The sequence below is a fragment of the Nycticebus coucang genome, chromosome 14 (assembly GCF_027406575.1).
Source record: "Nycticebus coucang isolate mNycCou1 chromosome 14, mNycCou1.pri, whole genome shotgun sequence".
In the NCBI taxonomy this organism is placed as follows: domain Eukaryota; kingdom Metazoa; phylum Chordata; class Mammalia; order Primates; family Lorisidae; genus Nycticebus; species Nycticebus coucang.
In genome coordinates this window covers 44,479,617-44,504,592 of record NC_069793.1, presented here as the reverse complement: position 1 = coordinate 44,504,592, position 24,976 = coordinate 44,479,617, and the positions used below count along the sequence as shown (strand labels likewise).

Genomic DNA, 24,976 nt, shown 5'->3' with positions numbered 1-24,976 from the left:
TAGGGTGCTCTGAGAACACTGGGCAGGGCTGGACTCTTCTGAGAAAATGAGGAGCAAAGCCAGCGTTCAGACCTAGAGCTTGTTGTGCTGTTCAGCCTTGAGCAAAAGATTTGCTTCTCTGTGCTCCACCTCTTTCTCCAAGGTATGGTGCTGGGGAACTGGACCTGGAATCATTACACCCATTTGACCATTGTGAGGCTGTGCTTCTCAATATCAAAGCAGGGGGTGTGTAGATGGAGGGAGAAAAAAGCCAGCAGCTAACTTCAGTTTCCTCACCCCACACTGTGCAGTTACAAGGCTCTGTGGATTAGCTGAGTGTTGTGGCAGGTGCTTGTAGTCTTAGGTATGCAGTGTGGTAAGATAGGCGGATGGCCTGAGCCCAGGAATTTAAGGTTGCTGTGAGCCGTGATGACGCCACTGCAACTGTGCCCAGGGCGCAGAGTGAGACTCTTGTCTCCAGAAAAAAAAAAAAAAGAGAAAGGTTATGTGGCGTGAGTACCGTGCTCCTTGTTTAGAAGCTGTGGATGCAGAAATGAATGTGTCACCGGCTCTACCCTTGATAACAAATGGCGCATTTTGATTTTCTTAACCTCATTATTGTTCAGGCTTAGAAATGTCATTATGTTGATGATGTGACTAAAGTCCAGAGTGACACCTCTTGAACTGAGGCCAAACAGTAGCTTTCCCTTTACAATTAATCCACTGGAAATGTCTCAGACACTAAATGACTGGTTTGCTTTAATCTTTAGCCCCACGTTGGCATTTCCTTCTAAGAAATAAATACATCTTACTCTGTTTCCTGTGGAACTGCTATTCTGATGCCATCTGCCCTGGATTCATCAGCTGGTCTGGCGTATCAGTCTGGATTTGTAGTTGGGTTACTATGGCTCCATTCTAGCACTTTTAGTGTGGTTGTTTTGGAGAATTTTCATGGGGTTCCTTTCTGGAGAGCTGTCCCCACTCCCTTCATTTGATGGCTAATTGCAGTATAAACTTAGCAATGTTATTATCCCTGTTGGTTTAACACAGTGCAATTTTTATCTGTTCTTGTTATTACAACTAATGATCAGGTTCTCTACCTCACCCGATCTGTCAAAATGTTCCCTTTTGGGTTTCAGCCTGTTTGATATGGAATGATGTGGAGTTATAAGCAAACAAGTGACACACTCCTTGAAATTCTGTCAGGGGTAATAGAGTGAATCAGAATGAATTCACTGTTCAGCTGTCTTTGCTGCCTTCCTCCTTTTATCTCTTCAAGTCTTTGACAGCAGCTTCTCTGCCTCATAGAGCGATTCTGGAGCACTGAGTCTCTGGATAGGAGGTGGGGGAGGGAGCCTCAGTGAGATGGAGGGGTCAGAATGGGAAGGCAGCTGTGTCAATGGGCTCCTTTTGGGGTACTGGTGTCCCAAAGGATCTTCAGTGCCATTCTCCTGGGAATGATTTGATGATCGGGGGCTGGGATTGGGGATGGGATAGTGGTTTTGTTCTTTCCTACCTTGTAGGTCTTTGTCTTGTCAGTTTCTACTGAAAGTTTACTTGTACCCTCCTGGGGGCAGACCAGGATCAAGGATCCATGGACTCCCAGGAGGAAGTAACAGCAGTCTTCAAGTCTCCATCATTTTGGGGGATGAAAGGCTTTGGAGAAAATATTTCTGGACACCTGAGGCTTAGACAGGAAGTCCTGCATGCTTTTTAGTCTTGCTTAAAATCTTTGAAACACATGTTGCTTCATTTTTGCTAAGTTGCTAAACCTGATGGGATCTGTCTTTTCTAGCTAAGAGTACTGTGAGTTTATTTTTCAAAGTGCCGGTTGAAAGAATGGTTTCCATTGCATGAGCTACGGAAACAGCAAGTGAAGGAGATGGGGCTGAATTTATGTCCATGCTCAGCATGGCCCTCAAAAACTAATTTAAAAAAATGAATCTAGGTGTTTTCTTGTGGTTTGCTTCTTAAAATAGTTGAGCGTTGGAGTGGAGTTGGGAGGGGAAACTCCAGATAATTAATGATCCTGGTTAGATGGGTCCTGATTAATGAGTTTGAGCTATGTAGTGATTTATTTTTCCTTCCGCCTCCTCTTTTCAATCAATAAGAGATTCTGGTTGGAGGATTTGCTGAGAGCCAGACATTACTTAAGTCTCAAGTGTAATCAGTTTCCCAAGATGTGCCCTTTTTCTCTCTGTTCACCTCAACCCAGCAAGCACTTACTGATCTCCCACGGTGTTCCAGCTTCCCTGCAAGGCATACTACCAGCTGAGCAAAGATGAGCCAGATAGTTGCTGCCAAAATCTGGCAGTGGGAGTGAGAAGGTGGTGCCGGCATGCGAGTTTTGGATGTTTGCATCCTCATATGCAGGAGAGATTTGGATCAGGAAGTGAAGAGTGACTTCATGGAGGACAGGCATTGGAATTGAGTTTGGCAGGGTGGCCCTAGGTGGAGGCACTCAGGTGGTAGCGTGAGTTCAGAGTTAGAGAAGTGTGAGGTACATCCCTTTTTCCTTAAGGTAATAGTAATTATTACTGCCAAGCACTTTTTATGTTTAGGTGTGTTATCTCAGTTCTTATAACATGGACTGGCAAACTTCTTCACACATGGATGTGGCTGTGGCCCAGTAGAATATTTGAGTGGGGTGGGTGGGTGAGGAGGAACAGAGTCTCACTCTGTTGACCCAGGCTAGAATGCTGTGACATCAGTCTACCTCACAGCAACCTTAAACTCCAGGGAGTAGCTGGGATTATAGGTGCCCACCCCAATGCCTGGCTAATTTTCTTTTTTTCCTACTTTTAGTACAGACAGGGTCTTGCTGTTGCTCAAACTCCTGAGTTCAAGCAATCCTCCTACCTCAGCCTCCCGGAATGCTAGAATACCGATGTGAGCTACCACACCCAGTCTTGTCCCAGTAGACCTTTGGCCAGCTGGAATTGTCCCGATTACAGTTTGCCAGTCCCCGCCTTATGATATATTGGTATAATTCCCATGTTACGGAGGATAAAACTGAGGACAGAAAGCATAATAGAAATTAACTTGCCTGAGCCAAGGGCCAACTTGACTTGGTCAGATTCCAAGGACTGTGTTCTTTTATGTACACTGCCTTGTTGCGAGGGTCAGAATACATTCTGGGGACGAGCAGATGGACGATAGGTCTGCCTTGACTCACAGTATGAAAAGTTTGCCTTTAATTCAGTGGGAAGTGGGGGAACTATTGACAATTTTATTTGGACAGGCCATTGGATTAGAGCTGTGTCCTGGGAAGATTGCCTTTGGTAGTGGGGTGTAGGTAAAGTTGAGCGGAGAAGAGTTCTTCTTTTGGATAGAGGGTTCATTCTTCTGACAGCCACTTCTCAGCATGATAGCTTTATAAATTCTCCCTGGTGTACCTGACACCTGCTTGGCCTCACTGTCGCTCCACAGTGTGTACACATGTAGTCATTGAAAGGAATTTGTTTCACTCTGGTTTCCTGCTGGATTATGCAGATACACAAAGGATGCAAGTTTTAGAGACAGTGCATTTATTTGAAAGAACCATAAACACCTAGGAAGAAACTGGGCAGATGCACCAGCGTCTCCTTCCCCTCAGTAGTGCCCTCAATATCCACTTATCCTACAGCTGATGTTCTTGGTGCTCATGGCTTTACACTTTGGAGTGTTTAATGGTCCTCCCACATGGCTGGGGAGATCCCTCTAGGGTTAGAGCAGTGTAGGAGTACTTCCTGTCTTCCAAGTTAGGGCAGGAAGCCTTGCTCTGTGTCCCAGCTTGGACAGTTCCTGACCTGCTTACCTTTTATATTCTGTCTTACTTTGTGATTCCAGGTGGGCTATATTCCAGACTCTTAAAATTTTGCTACGAGAAGGGGAAGAAGTCCTGAGTCACTTGTGTCCTGGAGGCTCAGGGTAGAGGATGTGGCTGGTTTGGTGATGCCAATGTTAGAATTTCTAATCGCAGTAGAATCTTCATAGTTGACCATCTCCCTACATTGACCACCTTCTTTTTTTTTTTTTTTTAATAAAAATTACTCATTCTAATTTTCACCTTCTTAAGTTGACATAATTTGTGTAGGCTGGACATGCACCGCCTGCGTATCAGTACAGTAGGCCTGGTTCCTTATGTTGACCACTTCCTGTATGTTGACCAATTTGTTACAGTCCCTTGGGCAGTCAGCTTACAGAGGTTCTACTCTATCAGCTTTTATTTGCTGAACACCTAGTATGTGCCAGATTTTGTGTCCTTAATATGTTTGAGCTTATTTCATCTTGCAGTAGCCCAATGATATGTATGTCAGAGAGCACAGAGGTGATTCGCAGCACAGCAGCTAAGATACAAAGCAAATCTGTTTGCTCCAAAGCCACCTTCTTCACCAGCCTCCCTACTGGCTTTGCTTCCTGGGCCCTGGCGTGAGCAGGGCTGGGGCTTCTATTTGGTGCTTCAGTGAGTCTTCACAACTGCCTTCTGTTATTGGGCCCATTTTACAGGTGAATAAATTGGAGCCCAGAAAAGTGAGTGAGTTATCCAAACACATTCAGATAATAAGCGATAGAACTAGGCTTGGGTTTTGATTTTTATTTTTAATTCCTTTAGAGAATATAATGGAGGAATATGTCTAGAGCCAGTAGGAGGATGACCTGGAGGGGATGGATGACTCAACTAACATTTATATTTGTATTCAGGGAGGCAGTGTTGTAGAGTGTCTAAACAATTCTGAAATAAGCCTAGGCTTAAATCTTGGCACTGCCATTTCCATGTGACCCTGGACAAATTACTACTTCTTTGTTCTTTAGTTTCCTCTTCTGAAAAATGGACCCAGTAATAGCATCTACCATCTAGAATGAGGATTGAGGGTGGCACCTGTGGCTCAGGGGCTAGGGCGCTGGCCCCATATACCGAGGGTGGTGGGTTCAAACCCAGCCCCGGCCAAACTGCAACAAAAAAATAGTCAGGCGTTGTGGCGGGGGCCTGTAGTCCCAGATACTCAGGAGGCTGAGGCAAGAGAATCACCTAAGCCCAGGAGTTGGAGGTTGTTGTGAGCTGTGTGACGCCACAACACTCTACCGAGGGCGATAGAGTGAGACTCTGCCTCTACAAAAAAAAAAAAAGAAAAAAAAATAGAATGAGGATTGAATGAATTAACATGTGTAAAATGTTGGTACCAGTGGTTGACATGTAGCAGGAACTATATGTTAGTTGAATTTATTGAGTTTCTGTTTGGCATAAGACACTTTTATTTTCAAATATGTTGTAGTACTCTGTCCTCATAATAACTGACAAATAGATAGGATTGATCCCACCTCACAGATGAGAAAACTTAAGACTCGGGAGATGAACTAAGTCAACATGAAGTCATTCATCCATTTATCCACAGACACATATTGAGAAATTTTAGCATTCTTTGTACTATTGTAGGTACTTGGGATACACATTGAACAAAACAGACCCAAATTCCTACCCTGTGGGACCTACAGAAGTGAGACTGAAACCCAAGTCTGTCTCTTTTCCTTTTAATGTTATTTTTTTTTTCCCTTTTCTTCTTACTAGTTTCACTCAATGATCTTTTAAATTTTAGGAGTTTCATTAGAATTCATTACCATTACAAAGATGGCAGTCCACTTCCTTAGCCTTCTCCATACTTAAAGAGTTGAAAATGATCTTGTTTTATTAGATTTTTTGTTTTTGAACACTTGGGAGTCACGGGAAAGAAGACTGGTGTGTATTTAAGGATGGGGTCATCGGGCTGCAGTATTAAAATAGAAGCATATTGTGAGCATGCTTCTGCTTTTGGGTCTCTGCAGTGGGAGACAGAGCTGGATGGGTGGATGGCGGGCAGGTGTTGTCATTGTCACCTCTTGATGCACTAGAATGTGTAGCTTTGTCTCGCCCTTTCTTGGAATGAGCACTCCCGGGCTCCCATGTCCTACAAGTGGCGGAGCCAGAGATGCTGCCTCCCTGGAGGGACCCTGCTTATTTGCAGGTCCAGTCCTATCTCCTGTTCCCATTCTCGGAGCCTTGAGGGGCCGTGCCCGATTGTGTGAGATTATCCTGGGTGAACTATTTGAAAACAGGAGGGAGAATGAGAGCCTGGGTGAGGATGGGAGCTTCTGCTGCTCTGGGAGTCACACAGACAGTTGGAGGTTGAACAGTCACCTCCATCATTTTGGTGGCGGCATCGTGTGGATTAGCATGTGAACATGTTGCAATATACTAAGGTGGGACACTTCTCTTTTGGGGTAGTCATTCATTCATTATCACTCTGGGAAAAGAAGAGGTACTGATATGCAGGGGCCTGGATGTCCACATACACACCCCAATGCAAGCTCATAAATCCGAGCATGGAACTTAGCACTCAAAATCGATGGGGAGGTGTTTTGTTGTTTGTTTTTGGCTCTGACAGTTGGGGAAAAAGTTTTCATTTGAGAGTTTTCTTGTGCTTATCAGCCTGTGTAGAAGTACCTCTCCCAATATGTACAACTATTATGTTCCAACAGTTTAATAAATGGAGCAACATGGGTGGCGCCTGTGGCTCAGTCGGTAGGGCGCCGGCCCCATATACCGAGGGTGGCGGGTTCAAACCCAGCCCCGGCCAAACTGCAACCAAAAAATAGCCGGGCGTTGTGGCGGGCGCCTGTAGTCCCAGCTACTCGGGAGGCTGAGGCAAGAGAGTCGCTTAAGCCCAGGAGTTGGAGGTTGCTGTGAGCTGTGTGATGCCACGGCACTCTACCGAGGGCCATAAAGTGAGACTCTGTCTCTATAAAAAAAAAAATAAATAAATAAATGGAGCAAAATGACAACCTAAAAAAGGAAAATATTATTTTGCCCTAATGATTCCGTTACCAAGAAGAGCGGGTCTCCTCTCCTGATTCCATGGTGACCCAGCCTTCGCCTTCCAGGCTTCTGTGCACACCAGTGTTGTGTTTAAGTATGTTGGAATTTGTTGAGTTTTGTTCACACAATCCCAACAGTGAAAATGATGCCTGGCTTTTCAATTAAACCAATTAAATTGGAGATTATTGTGAGGCCATAAATAACTTCACTCACACACGAGTAATTGAGGGTCTTTGTTTTCATACTTGGCTCCTTTCTAAGGGACCCAGGCTCCTGAGAACTCAGCTAACTCAATAGCGCTCCTTACCCTGACATGGCCCTGTTAGAGATGCCTGTTGGGTGGTAACCTCCCCATACGTTGTTTTCTCAATAAAGAAGAAAAGATGGGAAGGGGTGGGGGACATTTTGCCTGCGTCTAGATCCGCAGCCTCTCAAAGCCGTCTGGAGCAGACTGTTTAGTTCCGTGTCCCCTGTCCCATTCAGGCCTCTGTATGTTTTGAAGCTTTCTTTAGCTTTTCCCTGAGCCTTGATGGCAGATCTCTCAATAGCGAAAGCCCAGTGATGGTTAGCTGAATGCCTGCTAAGCACAATGCCCTGAATGTTAATGGTCTTGGCTGGCCCCGGAAGCTTGGCAGTGGGATGGTGGCTGCTGTGCCGGTCTTAGCAGCTGCCTCCGACTCAGAGATAGGGTCCGACTAACTTCCTCAAGTTGCCTGTTTGCTTTTTTGCAGATCTACACAGACTGGGCCAATCATTATCTAGCAAAATCTGGCCACAAGCGTCTCATCAAGGATCTCCAGCAAGATGTGACGGATGGTGTCCTCCTGGCCCAGATCATCCAGGTTGTGGGTAAGAGCAGATTTTACCTTGAAATTTACCAGCTACCGTGGAGCCAGCCCAAAAGCAGTCTAGTGGAGTGGGTGGGAGGGAACACAGAAATCTCTAAGGAGAAGGCAACATTTCTCATGTATTGACAATTTATTTGATTTCATGCTTTGACTCAGGTTGTGAGAGTACCCACTTGCTATTTTACTTTCCCTGTTAAGATCACACACACGCACACACAGCAATCTCATCTTGATCTTCTTAGAGGAAAGACTGGCCAAGGCCAGAAGGAAATGCTGGTGGGTTTGGAGAGGGGTGCTTCTTCCCCTATTCTTGCCTACTCCTATCTTTTATGCTTTCTCATTTCCCATTTGGATGGTACTATTTTTGAGGATTATTCTGGAAACACACACACACACATATATTTACGTAAAATGAGGCTGGTTTAAGTCTGCCAACTCTAATTGGGCCTGAAAAATCAAAGGCTGAAACTCCAGAAAAGGTTGGTTGGTTCTGGTTTTAATACTAGGGGAAGGGATCTTGAGCAGAGGGAGTTCTCTGTGCCTTGGCCATGCTCTGGGAGAAGAGACTTCCTTCTGGGAAGAAAGGCGGGTGGATGCTGGCCGCGGCTGTGGCATGGGCTTTATGGGAACCTCCCTGTGGCCTTGCCTGAGATCTCTGAGCAGACTGAGCAGGCGGGAGGTCAATTAGGCAGCATTAGGCTGATTGTTGTCGCTGGTAGCCTTGGTAGTCGATTGTGCCAAGGGAGAAGGCACAGGCAGAGGACAGAAGTCCCAGCCCCTCTGGCATGTGTTGTTATGGAAAAGTTTGTTTATCCTTCAAGCGTGAGAAGTTGCCTTTCATAGTTTCAGGTGTTCTCAGATCTGCAGACAACGTACCTGAAAACACAGACTGGCCTTAGTGGAAACTTTTGGACTGCTGCTGTTACTCAAACAAGAAGTTTTCCTGCTATCGTAGATTGCTTTCATAAGAAGAGCTGCTGTTGTTCCTCTTCTTCCTTTTTTCTCTTTGCCGTGCTGTTTAACAAATTGTTATGAAATTGTCTACTTAAAAACTACAACACTTATTTATTATGTCACAGCTTCTGGGCATCAGGAGTCTGGGCATGGCTTAGCTGGGTACCTCTGCAAGGCTTTTGACAAACTATTGGCCTGGATTGCATTCTTATCTGGTGGCTTGACTGGGGAGGAGCTGCTTTTATTATCAGTTGGGTTGTTGGCAGAACTCTTTTCCTTGTAGTTATAGGAGTATGGGTCCTAGTTTCTCACTGGCTGTCCCTGGAGGCCACCCTCACCTCCTGGAAGCTGCTTACCCCCCTTGCCACAAGGTCCCCCTCTCTCCTCCCTCAACTATTATGGCCACAACTTATTATTATTATTTTTTTGAGACACAGTGTCACTATGTTGCCCTTGGTAGAGTGCCGTGGCGTCACAGCTCACAGCAACCTCAAACTCTTGCTCTTAAGCTATTCTCTTGCCGCAGCTTCCCAAGTAGCTGGGACTACAGGTGCCTGCCACAACACCCGGCTATTTTTTGTTGCAGTTGTTTAGCTGGTCCGGGCTGGGTTCGAACCTGCCACCCCTGGTATATGTGGCTGGTGCCATAACCACTGTGCTACAGGCACTGAGCCCACCACCAACTTCTTTTTTTTATTTTTGCAGTTTTTGGCTGGGGCTGGGTTTGAACCCACCACCTCCAGCATATGGGGCCAGTGCCCTACTCCTTTGAGCCACAGGTGCCATCCCACCACCAACTTCTTTAATGCCAGCAAGGGGGAGAAAGTTTTTAGAGCTTGTCTGGTAGCAAGATGCAATGTTATATAATGTAAAGTAATCTTGGCCATGTTCCATTGGTTAGAAGCTAGTCACAGGTCCTGCTCACACTCCAAGAAAGGGGATTGGACAAAGGCAAGGGTAGCAGAGTGTGGGCATCCTTGGCAATCACTGTAAAGTCTATCTGGGTCACTCCTTCCAGTTCCTTTTCCTCCCACTGTTCACCATCACTTGTACCAAGCTCTTTAAAAATTTTCTCTTATTTAATTTTCTCAACATCCTTTTCAAGTAGATGCTATTCTCCTCATTTCGCAGATGTGGAAATTGAGGTTGGGCAAAGATCAGTAGCCCAATATCACATGTCTAGTCTGTGTGAAGATTCTAAGCTGGGTCATCCTGCTTTGGAAGCTTCTTGTCTTCACTCTGCTGTGTTATATCACTTTTCACTCTAGAGACAATTAATCTAGTTCAGGACTTTGCCCCCCTTCACTTTAGGTTAGTAGCCATTTACTGAACATCCAACTGTGTGCAGCATTGCACTCCTTACTAGGAATAAAGAAAGAATGTGCAAGGCTCAGAGCCTTGGAAGAAGGGGTACCATTTTTTGTTAAGGTCTTGGAAGGTGTGACTTGCACCTGAGCTGGGTTTTGAAGTTCCTATCAGCAGGGTCATATTACACATGCAGGCCCACTGTAACTGAGTCTTGGGGCTGTGCAGAGTGTTTCCATTGGAAACCTTCCAATGTGTCAGCACAAGCAGCAAAAGACAAAGTGTGGCTTATAAAATTCAAGTTGGGTATCAATATGAGGTATGTTTGGAAACTATGACATGATCCTGGATGGCACTTGGTAGCAGGTGCCTTGAAAGCTACATGTAGAAGGATGAAGAAATCTTGCTGTCAGTGTCAGTGTGTATCGTGATAGATTAGTCATGTCTGCCTTGGGCTCAGAAAAGCCAAATGGTAGCGTGTATGTTGTGAATTTACTAAACATAGTGCTACAAAAATGTAAGCCAGAGCAGTTTATATCATTGCTCAGGAGGATGCTTTCCTGAATCTATTCAGATGAGATGAATTTCCCTAGATGTGGCCCCCTTGGGCCTAAGGCATGCCGATCTGTAGTTCCAAAGACTCAAGTTAGTACCACCAGCCCAAACTGCATCTCAGGTCACCAGGTTGCTTCCCTTAGACTGTCAGGAAAGGATCACTCTGGCCAAAGACCAAAGCAAGGCCAGATGTCAGCATCTGACTCTCCTCCTGACTGTGCCATGATATGGCTCACATCCTCTGCTCTGTGTGTGCAGATCAAGAGACCCAGAAGATGGGGAGCAGAGAAGGAAACAAGCATCAAAGTCTCCTGTGTGACTTCTCTCTTATATTGTCTATCTGCTAATCCAGAGGATTTTGTCTTAGTATATCTGTGAATACAGGTCTTTTGCTGAGGGAGAGGGGAGTGGCATTTTCTGACCAGGTCAACAAACTGTTGATCATTTGTACTCTTTACTTCTGAAGTCCACACTTTTCCATTGTTGCCTTTGGTAGCTAAAGATTGGGTCCCTGTGTTCAACCTCTTATTAGTGTGATTATCTTCTTGAGTCATGAGCTGCCTAGAGTCAGCAGTTGCCTGCCAGCCCATCATGGTGCCATCTCCATGAGTTATTAGAAAGGTTTACGAGGCCAGAATAAACAGCATGAATCAAGAGAGAGAGCCCTCCCTCCTTTGCTTACATTGTTGTCAGGGGAGGATGCCAGAAGAGGTTGGAGCAAGGAAAGGAGAGAGGGGGAGAAAGAAGGGCTGAAAGAAAGAGAAATAAGAGGAGAGGGAGGGAAAGGATGAAGAAAAGAGGATTGGAGAAAAAGAGGGAGCAGAGGGAGAGAGGAAGGAAGATTTCCCCTTAGAAGTGGTATGAGCTGATGCTTATTTTCCCGCCATTTATGTTGTCTCCAAGTGCAGCTGGGAAATTCACACAACATGTAGACATGTAGGACTATGCCTTCTTTCTGTTGATGACCTACTACCATTGTGTGACCTTGGGTAAGTCTTTTACTGCTCTGGACAGCTGGTTTCTTCTCTTTTCATTGGCAGGACTGCCAACTACCAGGGATGATAAGTGCATAGATGCACAGGCCATTGGAATGCTGTGAATCCTTTAATGGAGGTATTTTGAAAAGTAATAAGCTCGATGCCACTTTTCTTATTTAAAAAGTGCATTCGTGCTTTCTAATGACTAAATTGTCACCTTGTGTGCAGACAGCTTACTGCATTAGTGTAGCTAAGAAGGTCTTGAATGTGCTGGAATAAATAAATTATCATTGGTACTTAAGGATGCCAGTTTTAATCACGATTGAGGACTTTGGGAGTAAATGCCTTTGTTTCTTTGATTGCTTTTGGTCTCCAGCCAAAGACCCCCTGCCCTGAGTTAATATATTCAGCTCTGAAGACCAAGCTCTTCCTTCTTAACCAACAGAATCAGAGCTGCTTTATGGCAATCATAGAAAGTCTTTGGAATTTAAGTAAATAAGTATTTAAATTATATGAAACTGGAAACAGGGTGGTCTGGTACCTTCTTATTTTTATTAAGAATTTATTTTGAGTTTGGATTAGTCATTGAATGCAGCTCTTCCCAGATACCCTTTAGCATGGTAGTAAGTGGGTTTCACTCCATGGGTTTATCCTGATTGCTGTAAAATGGCAGCTTTAGGCTTATAGGAGCCATGCTATTTGAATTCAAAGAGCACCTGACTGGGTTTAGGTGATGGACCATGAAAAGGAATTAGAGGAGTAATTAGAAAAAGGCCTTTGGTTTTATTATCCTGATGGCATATAAAGCATCTTCAAAACATCCCAGATGACTTTTTAGGATCACATTTATCCATCCTTCACTGTAATGAACACTAATGACCTAATGCTGCACTGGGTATTGATCAGAATTCAATGACTTATGACTTTAGTCGTCATGAGTAGCCAATTGGAAGATACCTTGATTGGCCTCGATTCTCCAAAGCCACATATTTATTTTCTCCAACGTTGTGTATCAAAATCCAAGGTCAGAGTTCATGCCTGCCATGATTTCCCACATCGGAAAGAGTGCCATTTGTCAAGGTTCTTTTCTTTTTCTGCTTTAGTATCTTCAGCTGTATTTACAAGTAGGACAGCTGCCTGAAAATAGACAGTACAGCTTGGGTTCACTGAGATGTTCGGAATACTCATCTCTTAGTTCCAATGACAAATATTTATTGAATGGATCGTGTGTGCCAGACACTGTCCTAAGCTATGGGGTTTTAGTAGGAAACAAAACAGATAAAAATCTCTTTTTATGGCATTTATATGCTGGTAATATATTGTGGCTAATCATATTTTCTGGTGAACTGTAGAACAAATATTTATGAATCATTCCATTCACTGGGCATTTGGTATGGGCTTTTCATGGCACCTCTTTTGGAAGTAAGGCTTTCTAGAATGCCTGTCCCAATATTCTTACATTAAGTAGAGGTGGGAAAACTCAATTGGATCTCTGAAGATTAGGATTTTCCCAGATGGGTCATAAACCTGAACATCTATTACTTTTGGCAAGTTCTAAAGAACGTGCAGAGTAGGTTGAGTTTATATTAACCACGCTGTCCCGCAGGGGTTAGATTTTTAAACAATTCCCAACATTTAGCTTGCTTTCTTAATTTTCACTTCTCTCTCAAGGTAGAAACACTAGAGAAAAAAATAAACCCATTTTAAAATAATGGTGAGCTATATTTAGGCTGAGGTTTCTAACATTTTAGAGGCTTGGGACACTTTGATTTTATTATCCTTTTTGGACAGTTTTTCATGCCTTTGCTCTGCATGGAAATTTTGGGTATCAGATCTATTAAAATCTATTTTCTTTCGCAAGCAGTTATTTAGCTCTAAGGATACAAATGTGAAAATAAGCTCTGCATGTCTGCCAAGCTCTTACAGCACAGTTGAGGGCGATAAGAAGAGGTTTTTTTGTGTGTGTGTGTATGTTTTTTTTTGGCCGGGGCTAGGTTTGAACCCGCCACCTCCGGCATATGGGACCGGCGCCCTACTCCTTGAGCCACAGGCGCCGCCCAGAAGAGGTTTTGCATATCAGATAAATAAGAACAAAATAGAGGCAGATACAGGGTGCTGTGAAAACAGACATGTTGAGTGTGCTTTATCCTACTGTAGATGAAGGTGCGGGGTATAGGTACATGGGACTGGGTGGGCCAGCTTTTAAAGGCTTTAAGAGGAGGCATATCCTTAATTCTTTCTTTTTTTGTTTGAGACAGAGCCTCAAGCTGTCACCCTGGGTAGAGTGCCATGGCATCTTAGCTCAGAAACCTCCAACTCCTGGGCTTGAGCGATTCTCTTGCCTCATCCTCCCAAGTAGCTGGGACTACAGGCATCTGACACAACGCCTGGCTATTTTTTTGGTTGCAGCTGTCATTGTTGTTTGGCGGGCCCAGGCTGGATTCGAACCCACCAGCTCAGATGTATGTGGCTGGCGTCTTAGCCACTTGAGCCACAGGCGCCTAGCCCCTTAATTCTTTAGTATGGAATTCTAACTGAATTTCTGCATTTAACTAAGATGGAGAAATTCAGTTAGAATTCCTTAATTCTTTAGTATGGAATTCTAACTGAATTTCTGCATTTAACTGAGATGGATAAGTCCAAAAGAAAATTTTTATTTCATATATTTTACATAAATGATAAGAATATATATTATTGGGTTAATGATACTAACATTTAGAAAGCTCCATGTGCTAGGTGCTGTGCTAAGCAGTCTACTGGCACTGTGTCATTGAATTCTCATTGCTTCTCCTGTGAAGTTGGTAGTTTTAGTTCTATTTTAAAGAGGAGGAAACTGTGGCCCGGAGAGGTTGAGTGACGTGGCTGAGATCACACAGCTAAGAAGCTACAGCTGGGATTCCAACTGGGGCATCTTTGCCTCCAAAGCCAGTGCTCTAACCACTGTGCTTACTGCCTTTCTTGTGGTGCTGCATTCCCCAGTGCAACCTCTCCATGGACACCTTGGATGGTGTCTTTCCATGACTGCGTCATACTTAGAACAGTCAACATTCACCCTAAGAAGCTGGGTGGAATTCCTTCCTTGTATCAGTACTTGACTCCCTCTTAATTCAATGCTATCTCTTTCTATCAGCTCTCTAAGTAGCTAAGTGCTATTATGACTTTAAGCATGTGTGTTCCTAGATCCGATTTGGACTTAGTATATAGCCTTGGTCAAGTGATTTTTAAATCTCTCTTATTTTTCTCATTTACCATCATATCAGAACAAACAAAAGCAATATTAATATTTCTGACCGAAGATGAGATGAGATGCTTTCATCTGTGGCTTTTGTCCCCAGGAGCTGAGTTGTAGCTGGACTGATCCACTCTTGAACTACTTCATCTTTTGTGGGGAGGTCATGGTTGCATTTGCTTTTTCTAAGCGCCTACAGCACAGTCACAGCTCACTCTGTTGCCCAGTCTCCAAGCATTTCCACGATCCCCCATCACTCCTAGACTGTCATCAATGCAGTTGTCTCTGTTTTAGATGACGACCTTGCCCCAGCTGTCCCTGGAGGACGGCAGCTTGATGAGTAAGTCCTGAAGCTTGCTAGAAGTGTCTCAGCATTTCACATGCCTGCGTTGATTGGACAAACCCTAGTCTGGGCCTTAGGACTTGGTTGGCCTCAACATTATTACTGAAAATGTCTCTCTGACTTGTGTTTCCTTTTTCAGCAAATGAAAAGATTGAAGACATCAATGGCTGTCCGAAGAACAGGTCGCAAATGGTAAGTGGTACATGGTACGTAGGTAGTGTTTGTGTTATGTTAGCAAGCCCTGCCTCTAAGTGATATTGATCCTCTTGAAAGCGTTCACACCAGAGGCTTTACTCCAGGGGGTTAGATTACTAAACCCACAGTCATTTCCAAGTAGCTATGCTCTGCTTCTGACATTTGTTGGCGTTTATTAAAAATGGCTGTGTTTGTATGTGGCTTGTGAGACAGCGAAAACAAAATATTGTCCTTACTCTCTTAGACACAAATTATACACAACTAGTGCAAACATACACATGTTTAGAACTTGAACTGCTGTGACTTGTTTTGCTTTCTCAAAGACCCACAGTAATATGTGCTCATGCATAGTGCTGGGGCATTGAGGGCGTGATGGTATCTTACTAAGGAGGAAATTGCGTCATGGGTCTGAGGGCCTTCAAAGGGTAGATGACATCTGGACCATTCTCTGTGTAACCTTGACAAGTGACATCCTCTGTAGTGTAATGCATTTTAGCTTTATTATTATTGCTTTTAAAAAAAACAACAAAAAATCTTTTAAAGTCTGTTCTTTTCTTGTTGCATGTCCTATACCTCATCTTCAAATTAAAACTCAAGCTCATTGTTGAGTTCAGAAAACATTGCATTGTTATACTCTTGAGTGCTTAGCTTTTCACTTCACAACACTTTGCAAGCATGAATATTCACATAAAGAATGTGTTGCTATAGTCTGTTAAGATGCTCCTGCTACCTGTTTAAGATATGAAGCTGGCAATTTAAGGATAACTTCCAGAAATCTGAAAAAGTCATAATTTGTTTCTCACCTATTTTGAGTAGGCATAATTTAATAGATCTCATTTCAAAAGTACACCAAAGTGATTGGCGTTCCTTGGGTTTACAGTTTAATTTTCTGAGTTGTTTCTTCCCAGTAAGTTGGGCAGAGAGGCAACCTTTTCAGTCAACTCTTTTCCATGCACAAAAACAGTTTTAATATGAAGAGGTTAGGAGGGGGTGTCATTTTTCCGTTTACATTCTGAAACAAGTTTCTCTCTCTTTTTTAATTGTTTCACTGGAGGTTTCGTTTCTTTTCATTTGATCCAGAGACCAACCGCTCCTGACATAAGAAAGTCCCCAGGCAGACATCTCATGGCTGCTTTGACTTTGGGAAAAGCTTGGCTGCTATTTTTTGCTACAGCTACTGCAGCTGTCTAGTGTATTAATAATTGAGAAAATTTGGATGATAGAGGACTTAATTTTAGTGCGAGTATTTTACATATGCAGTTATATCTTCACTTGAAAGAGATGCATTATTTCCCTCTAGGATAGATATCCAGTCAATTGCCTCAGCCCATTATAATGCACGTGTGAACTGACATTCTAAGGTAGTCAAGCTTTTATTCTATTTGGTGCATTTGTATTTTCTGCACTCTCTGTTAGAGATGTTGCATATTGATAAAGCCCACTTTTCAAGCTTATAAAATACAGGTTGAGTAGCTCTTATCCGAGATAATTGGACCAGAAATCTTTTGGGATTCAGATGTTTTGGATTTTGGAATATTTATATTATTCTTACAGCATCCCTAATCCCAGAATGCAAAAATGTTCCAGTGAACATTTCCTTTGAGTGTCATGCTGGTGCTCAAAAAGTTTTAGATTTTGGAGTATTTTGGCTTTTAGATTTTCAGATTGGGGATGCTTAACCTATAATATTGTTACCTCATATTCTTCTTTGCGAATTTTAGTTCTGTATGCAAACAAGTTATTTATAAATGTTATTATAGCACCAATACAATTTTGTGGTTTCTCTATAACTTCCAGCTGTATCAATGCTACATTGTTTTGGGGATTTTTCTCTTTTGTGGACTGTTTTTTTAGAACACACGAATATAAAATCCTGTAATTATCTGTGATAATTAGTTCCAGCTTAGGGGCGGGGAGACAGACACAGTCTTCTCGTAAAACTAGCAGGGAATAGTTCAGCATACAGGATGTGAGTCCAGGAAAATGTAAGAATCTTCACCACAGTCATTCCATTCTGCAGGAAATGAGAGAGATGATGATAAGTCAACAGGGACATTGTCCTTGCCCCTACATCACAGAACAATGACAAAACATGAAGAAGAACTCACCAGGTCAGGCAGGAAGTCCTTATAGATAGGCATGGGTGTTGTTCTGGCGAATAGGACACACCTATATGTGTGCACACTCGCAAATACAGGCTTAAAGCATTTTTGCTCTTAAGAAGGGTAATTTGAGAATATGGCACAGGGTGTGGGCTACCATTGCTAGACTTCCTAGGTGGTTAGCCTCCAAGTTAGGTTTTATGTGGGGTGGCCAATGATAAACATATGTTATTGTTGTTTGCTAAATATTGCCTGTTTGGAGGAAACCAAAGGGGAAGGTCAATGGAGGGTGTGATTTTGGCAGCAGGGAGAGGACACACATGAGATGAGAGCCTGGGAAGGGTATTTTATTGGGATTTTTCTTTTAACTGTTACTCTCCCCAAAATAATAAGTGTGGAGTTAATGTGGTCACTGTTTAAGAAAACAGGTAGTATACTTCAGGGCCTTTAATAATGGAGTCAAAGGCAGTTCTGGTTCAAAGCAGATGTGGAGTGGAGTGGGTACGATTCCAGTTTTCTTGCAGCCAATTCACATCCTCAGCTAAAGGGTAGGTGGGAGCATGAGCGCTGCAGTAGGGATGTGCTCTGGAAGAGAACACACTTTCTCCTCCCTCCCTTCAAGCCTCCCGACTCACCAGACTCCCAGGTGCCCTGTTCTTGGCTCCACGTACTCCACCCAGGCTCTGCTTCAAGTTCTGCTTTCTTCCCAGAGAATGGGGAAATGGAAATAGATACTGCAGAATATGGGCTGGGGAATTCCAGGGCTGGCAGCACATGAGCGTAATGGTGCATACACTTTAGAGTGTCAGTCAGCAAACAGTCACAGAGTGTCTACTAAGGGCAGGCAGTGAGCGAGGGTAGGTGAGCACATAGGTGAACAAGATTTGATGAGTAGGCCAAGAGAGCAGAGAATGACTAGAACAGAACATTGCAGCTGACTCAGGAGCTATCTGTGCATGGAGCAGTGGGGGCCTATTCCTCCCCACCCTCCCAGAGCAGGGAGGTTAATTTCTAAGGGGTGAGCCTTGAAAAGGGAGAGGGGAACTGCAAGGAATGATGAGCAAAAGAGGATTCCAAGCAGAGAGCCAGGCCTGAAACCCATTTCTGGAGAATCTGTTTATCGGAAGTTATCATGGAAGAGGAAGGTTTTGCAAACATTTTCCTCAGTCATACCGTATCGCCCCCAACGGCACCTGGTGAGCCTCTGCCAGCCTCTCTACAGCATCAGCCCCGTGCCCTGCTGTGCCCAGCGTGACAAGTATGGCATGGGAGAGCCCAGAGCACGGCAGACCCATAGGCATGGAGGCCCTTGCAGACCTGGGGCGAGCCTTCTGCATTCTTCATCACTCCCTAGATTTCTGGATCTAGGGGAGCAAACCCCCAGTGCCTTAGAACAAATTTTTTCTAAAGGAGAAAACTGCAGCCATTAACTATTATGGGTGGATGTTCAATCCTGGAATCTGGGACATGAAAATGCTGCTGGTTGGAAATGGTGATATTTTTAATAACAGTGTGAACAAGTGTCTACACAGCCCTTTAAGGATTACATATTCACATGCGCCTTTGACCCTCCTGACTCTACTGTGGGCTGGGTGAAAAACACAGGTCCAGTCCCCAGGGCTCAGCCTTATTCCCTTCCATCTGCATCCATAACCCTGCATGCCCAGATCTTGGCTGGCATAAGATGGGACTGTGACAGCGACCCAAAGATAGAGACGCATGGCAGCTGCTTTCCCTTCCTGGAGCAAGCCCTGGCCTCTGCTTGTTGTTAAGGAGTCCTTTACCCTGTCTCAGTCTGTCCTAGATCTTTTTGGGGCCAAATCCTTGGAGATGGAACTTTAGAAATAACACACCCACCCCAACCCCTCACCCTGCATCCCCCACCCCCAGCTTTATCCCCTTGGTCTTTAAATAAGTTTGTATGTGTGCGTCAGAGCTTGTTAAAATGTTTTGTCTGTTTAACATTGCCATGACAACCTAAGGACATCTCTTTGGCTTTCAAGTAGTGTGTTCAGCAGAGTTATGTATTAGTTTGGAAGGAAAAACATTGCTTGGAGCTCAGCCAGAAGTGCTGGGGCAGCCACTGCTTAGCTCCCTTAACTCACTGGCTCTCAGACATCGGAGGCATTGGCTCACTCTGGAGCCTGGGAATAGCCAGCCGCAGGGGGTGGTTTTCTTTTTTAATCATTATTATTTTAAGCAGCCTGGCTTTCTGTTGTTGATTAGGGGAGGCACAAAGTTAGCCAAGCCTGCTTGCCTTTTCAGCAAAAAAAGCAGCAGCCCAGGCCTGCTTTCCCCTCCAGGCTGGGCCTGCCAGCCAGGGTTTCCCCCTGCCTCCTCTGGGGGTTTTGGGGAGCCCTCTTGCTTTCCACCCTTAGTGCATCTCTAGACCCAGGGCCAGCCTGAGCCTGAGTGGGAGAACCAGCAGAGCCAGGCCTCAGCTCCTTCTCTTCCTCTGTGGCCTTGAGCTAATAATTTAACCTTCTGAAGCCTCAGATTTCTTGTTCTATAAAGCAGGATTAATAATACTACATACTTAATAAAGTTCTCATGAAGACTAATGAGGCAATTGAAATGATAATAATGGGTAATAATAATTAAAGTGATAAACCATAAGCAGAGTTTATAGTGTTTGCCTTCTGCCAGGTGCGTTCTGAATGCTTTGCAAAGACAATGTTTTCTCTTAGTTCATCCTCCCAACAGCATCTTTGGTGTAGGTGAGCATAACATTCTCTTGGTATATGATCAGTGCTCAATAAATGGCGGTTTCTATGATGAAGGTCGTTTGTTTTAGTGGTCAGTCATATTTGGGGGGTGGTGGTTGGAACCCTTTGGAAAATCTGAGAAAAGCTGCCAGCTCTCTCATCCACAGATTGTATGTCCCCCCCCAATGTTGCACACAGCCTGAGCAGATCATGGGCCCCGGGGGCTCCAGAGACCCCAGAATTGGTACACTTGTTGTATAGGGCACAGCTCTCCTTACCCTGTCCTTTCAGGGGTGGCTCTATGGAAAATGGTAGTACCTGAGTTTCCAAGACAAAGTGAGTCTGCACTTAGATGTAGAGAAGGGCAGAGCAATGGTTTTGAAACTTCTCTTCCATAAGCGGAACAACCCCCCACCCCCTTTTTCCCTATTAAAATCCTTTGTGGAAGCCTCTATGTGAAAGCCACTGGAACTGAGTTGCTGCCATAAGCAAGGCCACCGTACCCAGCACTGCAGAGGGCCAGTGCCTGGGGAGACAAGTGGGACAGAGCCTGGGAGGGAATGTGGCCGTGCCAGCCCTCCTTTATTTGGTCTTCCTCTGTCTTACTCCTCTGTAGAAAGACGCTACAAGGTGTCACAGCTGAGATCAGGCTCCGAGGCCGACTGCTGTGACCCAGGGCATGCCGTTTAGTCTCTCAGTGACCAGTTCCTGTAACAACAGTAGTGACCTTCACAGGGTTGTCACAGGCTTCCATGAGACGATCTGCATGAAGTGCTGGCCCGCTGCTGGGCACAGGACAGTGCTCATAAATGGTGGTTCTTGTGGTGGTGGTGATTTCTCAAGTATTGCCTCCAGCATGGCCAGCCCCACCTTTGGGCGGGGGCTTGTTAGAGTGTGGAGGCCTGAGTTTATTTGTTTACCTGTGTCTCTCTGAATGATAGTACTAGACTCAAAAGGAACTCCCCACCCAATCTCCAGGCACAAAGCAGTGTTGATCAATCTTGGCTCAGTCCCATCTTAGCAAGGTGGCTCTGGGTAATCCACTTGGCTTCAGCACTTCACGTCCTCTTCTGGAAAATGTGGATGAGAAGGACTTTGTACGTAGCTAGCGTGAGACTTCAGTGAGGAAGCATTTACTGAACACTCTCTAATATCTATGTGCTAAGAGCTGACCTAGTTATTATACTACTCCTCAAAATAGTGCTATACCATAGGTGCAATTATTGTCTCCATTTTGTACACGGGGACTGGAGACTGGAGATTTAAAGGTTGTTTTGGCCCTTAGATTATTTACCTAGAAGGTAGGCGTGGAGCCCGAACCCAAGACAGTCTAGTTTCAGAAACTGTGGTGTTCACCCCCATGACCAAGAATGAGAAATGTTTATTATAAATAAATATGTGCAATAAAAATAACCTCTATTTCACCAACTTTTGTCCTCATTTTTCATCTGCGGATGCAGCAGAACAAAGTAGGCTTAGCTGAGAGTTAGCCACAAGGAAAGAGATTGAATATTTCTGGAAAGGGCCTGAGTTGACCTGTTGATGGGAACGCAAACATTGAAATAGGGGCAGGTGGCCCCTGGTGAGAGGCAGCCCCTTGAAGAGCCCTGGCGCCAGGCACCTCCGGCCGTGCTCTCCACAGAGCTTCCTGGGCTAGAAGGCCATCTGCAGTGGGATCAGGTTTCCAGGCCCAGTGACCTTGAGCCCTCCCAACAGCTGCCAGAAAGTCAGCCACATGGGGAGTGTCTGAGATCCTGGGGAGTGTCTGAGATCCTCAGGCAGCTGAGCTGCCTCTTCCCTGGGCCTCAGGCCTATTTTTACTCAACCCTAAGGGCACACACATGAGGCAGAACCGAGAAGGAATGAGGAAAAGTCCGCAGGCTACTTAGAATTTAAAGCAAAGTGGAAAGAGTCCGGGGCCAAGATCACCAGGAAGCATCCACAGCTTCCCACCTTTGGTGGCACATCCACTGTCACTCTTAATGCTTAGGCCATCCTTCCTTCACAGCCTTCACATCCATCTCTTCTCCTAACTCACGCTTTATTTGAAACTGTCACTGTCTCATTTTTCTCTCCATACTCATGGGCACCGAATAAAAGGTTCTTCAAGATCCCCTTTCCATCCTCTCCTGCCACTGTGCTGCTCAGACACTAAGCCTCAGCCACACTCTTGTGGTGCACTAAGCAGGCCATGCACACTCATGCCTTTGTACTTTGCATACTGTCTGGTCTGCTAGAGACAACTTTTTGTCTCCTCTTGGGCAGTGTGACCTTTGATATTCAGGTCAACTGTTTCCTCAAGGCATTGGCATAATTAGGTGCCTCACAACTACCAGAGGTTATTGTTGATAATAAACATGGACATCTTGGGTCCCCAGATGTCCTGGGCCTGCCTTTGGCATAACTCACTTTCTCATGGTTGTCTAGTTACCCATCTTCTTGAAGGCGATACCATATCTCTCTCTAGAGTACTCTAAGCACCTACCATTTAGGTGACTGGCATATACTTGGTGTTCAGTAAATGTGGGATGTTCAGATGGGCAGATGGAAAGACCAAGGAGGGACCTGGCCTGAATTATGTTTGTGTGACCAGAGGCCTGTAGCATATCATTGTTCTGATTTCATTATCTACAGCTAAGCAGGGATTTGAGCACTAGGTATTAATTTGGATGTTCTTTTTGGCATTTAAGAAACAGATACTTAGCACTGTTGTAGAAGTAATATTTTTCTGTCTTTTCATTCTTTGCTTCCTTGGTTTATCCAGAGGACCCAAATAGGAAATTTTTAATAACTCTCAGGGATTATGGTCGATTATTAAGTTTAAGTTTTTTCATGCTGCTTGAGGTAAGCATATGTAGGCTTCCTCACGACGACCAGAGATGATGATGATGATGGTGATGATGATAATTTTTTTTTTTGTTTTTTGAGACAGAGCCTCAAGCTGTCACCCTGAGTAGAGTGCCATGGCATTACAGCTCACAGCAAGCTCCAACTCCTGGGCTCAAGCGAGTCTCCTGCTTCCACCTCCCAAGTAGCTAGGACTATAGGCACCCACCACAAGGCCTGGCCATTTTTTGGTTGCAGCCATCATTGTTGTTTGGCGGGCCCGGGCTGGATTTGAACCCGCCAGCTCAGGTGTATGTGGCTGGCGCCTTAGCTGCTTGAGCCACAGGCGCCAAGCCCAAAGATTATTATTGATAATAAAAATAATAATGTGCAGTCCTAAGTGCCTGACATGTTTTAACTCATTCTCATAACATTCCTATAGATTGAGGAATGTATTTTGTTCATTTCATTAGGAAGAAATGTACAAACTATGTAGAGAATTTAGACCCTGCTGCCATTTGATGTGCTCTGCTGGGGGCTGGCTGGGGCATGATAAGAAACCTCTAGTCCCTTCCCTTCACACTGTAGAGCCTTTGACCCTAAATGTTATATTACAGTACATAGCAGACACTTAGACTGGGCACTGTTTTAGGTATTCTATCTACATTGACTGATTTTATCTTCATAAAACCCTAGACGAGCAGATACCACTGTTTTTCCCCTTTTATAGATGAGGAAACAGAGGTCGAGAGTGGTTGAATAACTTGCTCAAGGTCACACAGCTAATAAGTGGCAGGCTGGGGTTTGCATGCTGGGAGCCTGGCTCCAGAGCCTGTTCCCTTAACTGTTTTGCTGTTCTACATATAAAGGAAATCAACCGAGGAAGAAATGGAGGTACAAAAAATTATTTTAGTAACACTAGTCCCTCAGATAGAAATAGGTGGAGGCTCTGGATGAGACATCCATGCTGTCATGGGAAGGAGATGTGAGATGAAGAAGAATATATGTGGACCCTGGAATCAGGCAGACCTGGGTCCCACAGACAGGGCATGCGTGCTGGGCAAGTTAACCGAATCTCTGAGTCTTGTTTCTCATCTGGAAGAGGGGGTAGTGATGGAAGCTGCCTTCTGTGGTTGTTGTGAGGGGTGAATCAGGGATGGTTAGAACAGCATTAGGAAGCCAATAGACTCGGGTTTAAGCAAAGTAACTCTTGCTGAATCAGACAGTAAGCTATCTGGATTTTACGGCAGAGGCTCGTTTTGCTGTAAATATGGGCCTCTTGGGCTTCTGAGTTTCTGGAAGGTGCCCCAATTAGAGCACTTCAGAATGGAGCTTTCCACATTGTATATTCAAAGCAGATGGTTGTAGGGGAGCATGGTGAAGGCAGACCCACAGTTCATTTCCAGCTCTGTGTCCACATTATGGGTGGCCTCAGATACTGAGCTGTCATGGGAGAGGCATGCACATGTCATCTAAGTAATTAGAAGTAGATGGTGGGTCTTCTGGACTTTTTTATGCCAATGTAAACCCACGAGTAGGTATTATGATCTCCAACTAATATACGTTTATCTTATAATTAACATAACATTTAAGCAAATTTTATGGTAGATTCATCATATTTTATATGCAATTTAATAACATCAAAGTTTTGTAAAATGTGTGATTTTTTTTTTTTTAATCTTTCAGTTCAGTAAAAATCTCCATATTCCCAGCATCTGGCATAGGGCTAGGTATGTTGGAAGTGCTCAGCTAATTTTTCTCAGATGAAAGAGCTAAACAGTAAATGGGCCAACCATCCAGGAGTTTCCCAGAGAGTGGAGTAAAGTTACACTTCGAATTTTAATACGTCAAATGCTCTATGTGCTTTTAAATGCTTTCAAGACATTTGAGTAGTCCTAAGCCAAGAAAATCTCGCCTTTCAACATCTTCTCTTACAATTTTATATTTTCATTTAGTTATAAAGATGTGTTAAAAGACACCAACATAATTGATTATTTTTTACTAATATGGAAAATAATGTTTGGTTTGCCAAAACCTATAGCAATGCTCTGAGAAGCACCCAGAGAAATTATTAAAGCTGATTGCTGAGCCTCGACCCCAGAGTCTCTGATTCAGTTGGTCTGGGA

General features: G+C 44.3%; 1 protein-coding gene across 3 annotated transcripts in view; it reads left to right on the top strand.

The window, feature by feature from the left end:
• Positions 1–24,976, top strand: part of NAV2 (neuron navigator 2) — a 434,895-nt gene that overhangs the window by 133,580 nt on the left and 276,339 nt on the right. For all 3 annotated transcript variants that reach the window (XR_008374143.1, XM_053560432.1, XM_053560431.1), the window contains exons 2-3: positions 7,543–7,660; positions 15,162–15,214. Coding sequence is in view for 2 of the 3 variants with exons in the window: in XM_053560432.1 (XP_053416407.1) it covers positions 7,543–7,660; positions 15,162–15,214 (171 nt within the window). In the remaining variant the exon portion in view is untranslated. The remainder of the gene's footprint in view (positions 1–7,542; positions 7,661–15,161; positions 15,215–24,976) is intronic.